The sequence below is a fragment of the Morus notabilis genome, unplaced genomic scaffold, assembly GCF_000414095.1.
Source record: "Morus notabilis unplaced genomic scaffold, ASM41409v2 Scaffold738, whole genome shotgun sequence".
In the NCBI taxonomy this organism is placed as follows: Eukaryota; Viridiplantae; Streptophyta; class Magnoliopsida; order Rosales; family Moraceae; genus Morus; species Morus notabilis.
The window spans coordinates 151,079-160,646 of record NW_010359162.1 but is presented as its reverse complement, the minus strand read 5'-3'; the positions used below and the strand labels follow the sequence as shown (position 1 = coordinate 160,646).

General features: G+C 38.4%; 2 protein-coding genes across 2 annotated transcripts; both read left to right on the top strand.

Moving 5' to 3' along the window:
* Positions 1-4,698: 4,698 nt before the first annotated feature.
* On the top strand, positions 4,699-5,571 carry LOC112090749. The gene has a single exon (XM_024162786.1). The coding sequence runs from the start codon at positions 4,699-4,701 to the stop codon at positions 5,569-5,571; it is 873 nt and encodes a 290-aa protein (XP_024018554.1).
* A 390-nt stretch (positions 5,572-5,961) lies between these two features.
* On the top strand, positions 5,962-9,016 carry LOC112090748. The gene is made up of 8 exons (XM_024162785.1): positions 5,962-6,552; positions 6,720-6,893; positions 7,081-7,203; positions 7,246-7,443; positions 7,605-7,748; positions 7,929-8,383; positions 8,572-8,635; positions 8,741-9,016. The coding sequence occupies exons 1-8, from the start codon at positions 5,962-5,964 to the stop codon at positions 9,014-9,016; spliced, it is 2,025 nt and encodes a 674-aa protein (XP_024018553.1).
* The last annotated feature ends 552 nt before the right edge of the window (positions 9,017-9,568 follow it).

Sequence of the window (9,568 nt, the reverse complement as noted above, 5' to 3'; positions counted from 1 at the left end):
GCAGGAATGGAGTTGTAACTGTTAGCTCTAAATGACAATGAACTGATAAAACTCTGATTGTGTGTGTGCGTGTGTGTGTAACTTTTTAGCCACTCTATTATTGTCACTATGGATAATATTATTGCTAATTAAGTTTTTAATTAACAAAACAATCAATGTTGATGTTGAGAGTTGAGAGTTGAGACGTGTTTGGCTCACTAATTTTATTATTTGTATATATTGATAGTTATAATGTGATACAACCAGTCAAAACATTAGTACTATTCATAAGGTTGTGTGACAAACATTAAACCTCTCTCTCTCTCTCTCTCTACCTCTCTCTTCTCTCTCTCTCTCTCTCTCTCTCTCTCTCTCTCTCTCTCTCTGCAGTGTGACAGCAAAAACATATATATATATATATATATGTGTGTGTGTGTGTATATGTATATATCAAATATCATGTTTGGAGTTTGACATTGAAAGCATAGAAAGCTAGAGGTCATCACACATCTTAATCTTGAATAAATTGTCCTGATATAAGTGTGTATCTTAAGCATTTATCAACTTTTAATGCTTTGTGTGGGAAAGTTGGATCACACACCATCATCACAAACGGAAACGGTCTTTGGTTGTACACATAACGCACATGGACATGAAGTCATGAACCCCAAATTCTATAGCTAATGGTCCCGCCCAAAAAAAAAAAAGGGAGAAATTTGCACCCAAAAAAGGAACTCTGATTAGACGTACTGACCCCTAATCTAATTTTTTTCACTGAAAAGCAAACCAAAACACGCTCATTCGCATTGATTTTGAAACTGAAAACATAGTATTGCTTTGTGTTTTTGGCCCATAAAATCTCTTAAGTTGAGTTTTGATTTTGTTTCTTTTGGGCCCCGAAAATCTCTTAAATCCTAATCCCCGACTGTTTTGTTTCTGGGTTTATTTTATTTTTTTATTATTATTATTTTTTGTTATGTGAAATATATTCGATTTTATTTGTTGTCATGTTATAAATATAGGTACAAGACATGCATGTGGGTGGCCAGTGGCATGATTTTGGGCAAAATAAACAGGTTGGTGGTTAGTACATAAAGTGTTTGGGTCTCGACCCACCAACACATCCAGCCCTTGTCTGTCGGGTCCGTGGCCGACTTTGGACATATGTCATGACTCATGTTTGGGTGTTGGGTTAAGGTTAGCCCAAATGGGCAAGTTTTTTGTTCCAAGTTTTTACTCGAAAAAGAAAAAGTGGAGTCACTAATAAAAATTGGTGAAAGTTCTTTGTTGGATTGTTATAGAAACGATATTAATTTTTTTCATTTTCTGTTAGTGCGAAGGAAAAAGGGCTAGGTGAGTGAATTTTTTTTATTTTAAATTTTTTTCATTTTCTGTTAGTGCGAAGGAAAAAGGGCTAGGTGAGTGATTTTTTTTTTTATTATATTTTTTTGGTTGAATTTTAAGATGGATGGACTGGAGTCTAATTCAGCCCTTTTCATTCTTTGATAGTCCCCGAGATTGCCTTAACGGTCGAAAGGAATGGGGCCGTGAGGTGCACCACTAGATCTTCTTTTTTTAATCAGCAAAAAAAAAAAAAAATACTAATATTATTTCGTTATAATTTATTACCGTGGTCATGGAATTAGGTCTATTCTCCCACTGTAAGCTGTATGGTCAATTTTTAGTATGTATAAGTAAGAGGTATAGAATGGCATCATCACTAGTGGGGTATAGTGATGAAAGACAACCTATCAAAGTTTTTTTATTTAGTATTCAGAGATCGATTTCATTACCCATAGAAAGTGAGGTTGAAATTATGCTATTTGGGCTACTGTCACTTTGAAGGTTGGGGATGTGAGGACACTATTAATCTCCTCTCAATTCGTTAGAGTTTAAAACGACGTGATTGTATGATATTTTAGTAGCCCAAATTAGTGTTATACTTTTTCATATAAAATCATGTTTTTATACGTTGATAATATAAATTTCATATTACATATTTCAATTCAAAGAAAGTTGAATACAAATAAATAAATAAATAAATATATAAATGTAGGCTTTGTTTATGATCTCATTGGTGGGACAGTCTCATTTTCGTAACATGAAGAAATAAAAAAGTAACAAAAAAATCATCTAATGTAAAACAAACATGACATTTATTTAATATAACACAGATATTAGATAGACATAACATTAAAAAAATTAACTATTTCATATCATTGTTACGCTTTAATTTAGTTATTTAACATAATATGAATGTTAGAAAAGTGTAATAATAGTAAAAAATAATTAACTATTTTGACACCTCACATTTTCAACTTCGGTGTTACATTAAATAAATATCATGTTATGTTTTCACTTCTATATATTACGAAGGTGAGACCGTTCCACCCGTGACAATATAGATAAACCATATATCTATGAATAAACTTATGTTGATGTACCTAATTATTAGATTTTACGACCTAAAATATGATAAAAATGTAACACCTCGAAGAATTAAACGAGATTAATTAAGGTAATTAAGATTTATTAGTGTGCCTAATCTGATTAATTGATTAAATACTGATTAATAAATGTTTCTGACGTGTAAATTTAAATATTTCTAAGCTATTTAAATATTTTCAGTATTTACATTTTGACCCCAGAGTGTGCATGTGTAGACACATTTTCTGGACTGTCTTTTATTTTGTGACACCTGTCCATTTTCTTTTTCTTTTCCCTTTTCTTTTCTTTTTCTTCATTCTCTTTCTTTTCCCGTGCACTCTCTCTCTCTCTCTCTCTCTCTCTCTCTCTCGTTCTCTCTCCCGTTTGTGTCTCAAAACAACCAAATCTTGAAGCAAAGGAGAATTTCAAGAAGTTTTTAACTTCAAGAGAAGGATTGAGGTGAGATTTCTAAAAAGCTTCTCTTGAATCTTGAATTTTTCAGATTTGAAAAAACCTATTTTTGTTCAAAACTGGTTTTGATGGATTTTGGGTAAAATCATGGTGGAAATTTAGATTTTTAGTTCTTTAGACTATATTTGTCATTTAGAACTTGGATATGATGATTTCCCTTTGAAAAATCTCGAATTAAACTCAGATTTGCATGTTCTCAGATTGATTCGGTGAGTTTTCTCGTACTTCAGTTCTCCACCGGTCGACTGGATTGCACTACATCACGTCGACATGTGTGGTCAACCGAATTGCATACCACCGGTCGACTTGTGGTGTTGCACTGCTCTGTCACCGGTCAACCGGTGCACACGGGGTTTGACACTGTTTTGCTTGAAAACCCTATTTTGACCCTGATTTTTAAAAAGAACCCAAATCAGCTTCATATGGGGATCTAAAGTAAATGGATTAGCATCTTTAATCTATGTTTTTTAGATTGAAAATCCTTAGAATGATGATTTGAAACATGAGTTGATTAATGAAACTTGAAATTTGATTAAGGCACACTAAAAGGAAATCAAAGGATATAATTGAGTTTGAATAGCTTTAGGAATGAGAATTGGATCCTAAAGTGTTGCTTTGTATAAGTGCTAGCTGAGGATTCAGATTGAAGGGCTTTGAGGAAGCGAAAGTCAGAATAGTGCAACGCTAGCCAGGTTTGATACTTGCGAGGTAGGATTTCTTACCCCTTTCTTTGTTAGCCTGATTTTAAAAAGAGTTTTGGCCTTGCAAATGTTTTAAAGAAAGGGCATGTTTGCAAAAGAAAAGCATTTTCAAAACAATAGCTTGATTTTAGCTATTGGAATGATAATGAACTATTTCAGAAAGTTTAATGAATGATTTCTTAAGATAAGAGATCTTACGAATCGGTAAACCGGCTGATGGCCTAGATAGGATATGGAGAGTGTATCATTGGGGGCAGAACCCGAAACGCGGACTGGGCCACTATGGTGGTGATAAGGCTTGTGCTTATGGTTGTGTAAGTAATTTATCGGAGGATAAATTACTTTCTGATGCCTGTAATACATAATTTTCAGTTTATATTCCTTTCAAAAAAAGGATGTGAGATTCTGGCTGTTGTGTTGGAACTGAATGTCTATATTTATTTAATTGCTTATTCATTTATTTATTTACTCATTCATTTATTTACTTATTTATAAAGTTGTTTTAAAATATATCCTACTAGGCATTTCGCTGACGTTTTATCTATTTTATAAATATTAACCCTTCCCAGGCGACTCTAAGAGCAGTGCAGAGTAGCTGAGTTAGTTGCTACCACCTGAGTTGGTGAGGATTGTGTTCATCCTCATGGTGTACATATGTAAGAATTGTAAATTATATTACTCTAAACTTTGGATTTCTAGACTGTGGTTGATGTTTGTAATGTTATTTACATGTTCATGTATGTACAATGCTACATATCCTGTGGGTGAATCCTTGAACGACTTAGAAAGTGCGGGCGACCTTGTAGCTTTCTTGTGATTTATTTTCTGCCAAATAGCGGGGGTTCGTTTGGTAATTTCTTAAAATACTTTCCTTTTGATTCTGATTATTATGATTTCAAATGTTTAATCGCGTTTAACTCCTAAACAAGCCTCCACATCACTGGCTCCGGCTTCGGGCCTCGACAGAGTGGTATCAGAGACTTAGGTTTAGGGACCACAGGATTGTACATACATGTGTGACATCAGAAATCTACTAAATAGTCTAGTTTCTTTTCAGTTAAAGGAGATTTCGTCGCGTTGTAGATCCGTTAACCAACCGGCACCACAGAATCAAGAATTCATGGATGCCATGTATGGTGCTTTCCAAGGCATGGCCACTCAAGCTCAGAATGAGCGACCGGCCGACGATAGGAAGCATAGTTACTTCTGTGAATTTGGGCATGCACATATCCTCATATTCAATAGTGAGGGAGGATCCCAGGAAGCGGAGTATTGGTTTGACTCCATAGTTAACCACTTGAACACTATGGGAGTGACAGAGGAATATTGGATAGAATTCGCGGTGTATAAGATGGAAGGCCAAGCAAGTACTTGGTGGAAACAGGTGAGGAAAAGGCTTGATGTTGCAGGAATGACCTGGGAGCAGTTTGAAGTTTTCTTTAATGAACAATACTCCCCACAGAGTTACCGAGATGAAAAAGCAATGGAGTTTATGTCCTTGCTACAAGGTGATATGTCAATGAGGGAGTATGAGGTAAAATTCAATGATTTATCCCGGTTTGCACCATCTATGGTGAAGTCCGAACACCTAAGGTGTCTTAAATTCGAGAAGGGTCTTAAGAATTCTGTAAGGAGACCACTGGTGGCTCTGAGAATTAAAAATTTTTTAGACTTGGTGGTTGCTGCTACAAGCGTGGAGCAGGATAACCTAGCTTATCAGCAAAATAAGAAAGCAACTGGTCGAGTTTCTGGTTCTGGTGGACCTTCTGCTTCAGGTAGGCCGCAACAGAGTGGTAGGAGAAACTGCAATCATGGACAGATTAGCAGAGAAATGATTAGTGGTGGTAGCAGTTCCTCTGGAAGTGACAGGAGTGGTCCTTATCGACCCAAGTGTCATCATTATGGGCAGATTGGTCACATCAAGAGGAACTGCCCTAATCAGAATTGGCTGCCGACTCAACAGCAATCTCAGAGTGATACTTCTTACGGTTAAGAAAGGCCACCACAGTTTGTGCCGCCTTATCAGCCACAGCTGTCAATGCCAATGCCATACCCTTATGTGCCAACCTACCATCCGCCTCAATATCCACAGTTTCGGCCTCAAGCATCGGGACCAGTGCAAATACCTCCGCCACAACAATATAGGCCAGGAGCAGAAAGGCTTAATATTGGTAATAAAGGAAAAGGGAAAGCACAATAACAAGCTTATACCCTGACAGGAGACAGTTCTGGAGGACAGGCCGGCAACACGGTGGTGGAGGGTATGATTCTGATCTCTCACTCATTAGCACATGTGTTGTTTGATACTGGTGCTACCCATTCATTTATATCAAGTTATTTTGTTCAAACTTTGAAACTGAAAGCTGAGAGATTAGAAACCCCGATGACCTTGAACTCCCCACTAGGATGTGTGGAGGTTGCTAGTATATGTAGATCATGTGAAATCACGATTGGAGGTGAGCGATTGAGAACTGACCTGATAATCCTTTCGATGAGTCTGTTTGACGTGGTACTCAGAATGGATTGGCTGTCAAAATATGGTGCGATTGTTGATTGCTACCGTAGGAGAGTAACCTTGATGACTAATTCTGGAGCGGTAATTACCTATCAAGCGGACATGAATCCAGTCCTGGAAGAACGACTATTAAGATACAGTGTTGGGGGACGTAGGAATCTAGCTTGTTTTTCTTTCCTTCTTGCTCTAGAAGGTAAACCCGAGATAATTGGAGACAATGCAGGAGTTCCTGTGGTGGATGAGTTCGCATATGTATTTCCCAAAGAGTTACCTGGTTTACCGCAAGATCAGGAGATTGAATTTGGCATTGATTTGATACCGGGAACGGCTCTAATTTCCATTCCCCCTTATCGAATGGCACCTGCAGAAATGAAAGAATTAAGGAAACAGCTCGGGGAGCTAACGGAAAAAGGGTACATAAGAAACAGTACCTCCCCTTGGGGTGCACCGGTGTTGTTTGTAAAGAAGCACGACGGATCTCTTCGGTTATGCATTGACTATCGTTAATTGAATAGGGTAACTGTGAAGAATAAATACCCGCTGCCGAGGATCGATGAGTTATTCGATCAATTGGATCATAGTATTACTCTAAGATTGACTTGAGGTCTGAATATCATCAACTTCAGATTAAGGAGGAAGACATTTCAAAAACTGCCTTTAGAACTCGGTATGGGCCTTTCGAGTTTCTGGTAATGCCTTTCGGGTTGACGAATGCTCCAGCTGCATTCATGGATCTGATGAACTGGGTTTTTTGGCCCTACTTGGATCAGTTCGTGGTTGTTTTTATCAATGACATTCTGGTTTATTCGAAGACTTAGGAAACATGAGCATCATTTGAGAATTGTTCTTCAAACTCTTCGTGAACACTAGGTGTATGTAAAGAAAGAGAAGTGTGACTTCTGGCTGGCGGAAGTGAAGTTCCTTGGACATGTGATATCAGGACAAGGAATTTTCGTGGACCCTTCTAAGATTGAGACTGTGCAACAGTGGAAAAGGCCAAAGAATGTGGCAGAGATTCACAGTTTCCTTAGACTAGCAGGATACTATCGGCGTTTTGTAAAAGACTTCTCGAGCATGGCTGCACCGATGACTCGGTTGACCAAGAAAGAAGTCAGATTCGAATGGGACGCTGAGTGTGAACATGCCTTTTAGGAATTGAAGGCAAGACTGACCAGTGCACCAGTCTTGACTATACCCGATAGTGAAGAGCCATACGAAGTATATTTTGACGCTTCGGGAAGTGGACTTAGTTGTGTTTTGATGCAAGGTGGACGCGTTGTAGCCTACACATCTCGCCAATTGAAGCCACATGAGCGGAACTACCCCACACATGATTTGGAGCTATCAGCGGTGATATTGCTCTAAAGATATTGAGATGTTATCTCTATGGAGCAAAGCTCAAAGTCTTCTCTGACCACAAGAGTTTGAAGTACTTGTTTACTCAGAAATATTTGAACCTCCGGCAGAGGAGATGGATGGAATACATGGAAGATTATGATTTCACGCTGTAGTATCATCCAGGAAAAGCTAATGTGGTAGCTGATGCCCTCAGTAGGAAGACTACAGGAATCATGGCGTCATTAGCTATGGAAGACTGGAAAAGGACTGAAGTGGTAAACGATTATGATCTTCAGTACCACGAGGATTATAACCAGGCAATAGTGTATAATCTAATCTATACACCGGTTCTTGTGTAACAGGTTAAGTAGAATCAGTGGCAGGATCTGTATCTTCAAGGAATTTGGATTCGAATCCAAAATGGATAGCAACTTAAGGATTGGAGAATCTGAGAGGATAGGGTACTTTATTTCCGTAATCGCCTAGCCATTCCTAAGGTTGATGAGATCAAGAAGGTGATTCTGCATGAGGCCCATAAATCACGGTACGCTATTCATCCGGGAAGTACCAAGATGTACCAGGATCTGAAAAGACAATACTGGTGGAGAGGTGTGAAGAAAGACATTCGTGAATATGTCTCAGAATGTGTAACTTGTCTCCGGATCAAAGCTGAGCATCAGAAGCCAGCTGAAGAATTGCAGTCTCTACCTGTGCCGGGATGGAAAGGGGAACACATCACAATGGACTTTCTGATGGGACTTCTGAGGACTGAGCAGAAGCACGATGCCATCTGGGTGGTGGTGGACAGATTGATGAAATCTGCTTATTTCATACCGTTCTGTGCGACGTATTCCCAGAAGATTCTGGTAGAGTTATACCTGGAGCATATCGTCAGACTTCACAGAGTGCCGTTGTCTATTACGTCTAACCGCGATACACGTTTTAATGCGAGGTATTAGAAAAGTTTCCATAAAGCCATGAGAACAGAATTAAATTTTAGCACATCATTTCATCCTCAGACTGATGGGCAATCTGAAAGAGTTATTCAGATTGTGGAGGATATGCTTCGTGCTTGTATTCTGGATTTGGTGGAAACTGGAAGAAATACCTTCACCTTGCTGAGTTTGCTTATGACAACAGCTATCAGGCCAGTATCAACATGGCTCCGTTCGAAGCTCTGTATGGTCGACCTTGTAGATCATCTGTTTGTTGGTTGGAACTAGGAGATTGACTTACTACTGTACTAGAAGTTATTCAAGAAAACAACATGAAGATAGTTCTTATCCGGGAACGATTGTTAATAGCTCAGAGTCATCAAAAGAGTTATGCCGACAGAAGGCGTAGACCTTTGGAATTCCAAGAAGGCGACTTCATTTTATTGAAGGTTTTTCCACGCAAAGGAGTTATTCATTTTGGTGTAAAAGGAAAACTTGCGCCAAGGTACGTTGGACTATTCCCGATCGTGCAACGAGTTGGTGTCGTGGCGTATCGTTTGGCTTTACTGCCTGAGCTATCTCACGTGCATGACGTGTTCCATGTCTCGATGCTTCGTAAATGTCAACCTGATCCGGAAGCCATGGTATAATGGTTTGATATTCCAATACAATATGACACGACATACGAGGAGGCACTAGTTCAGATTCTTGATAGGAAGATGAAGAGTTTGCGTCATCGCGAGATACCACTAGTGATAGTTTTATGGCAGCACCATGGACTTGAGGAAATGACATGGGAGCTTGAAACGACGATGTAGGAGCAGTACCCGCATCTGTTTGCATTTTGAGTTAAGTCTTAATTTCGAGGATGAAATTCCTTAAGGGGGTGGAGTTGTAACACCTCGAAGAATTAAATGCGATTAATTAAGGTAATTAAGATTTATTAGTGTGCCTAATCTGATTAATTGATTAAATATTGATTAAAAAATACTTCTGACATGTAAATTTAAATATTTTCAGTATTTACATTTCCACCCCAGAGTGTGTGTAGACACATTTTCTAGACTGTCTTTTATTTTGTGATACATGTCCATTTTCTTTTTCTTTTCCTTTTTCTTTTATTTTTCTTCCCTTTCTTTCTTTTCATGTGCACTCTTTCTCTCTCTCTCTCTCTCTCTCTCGTTTGTGTCTCAAAATAACCA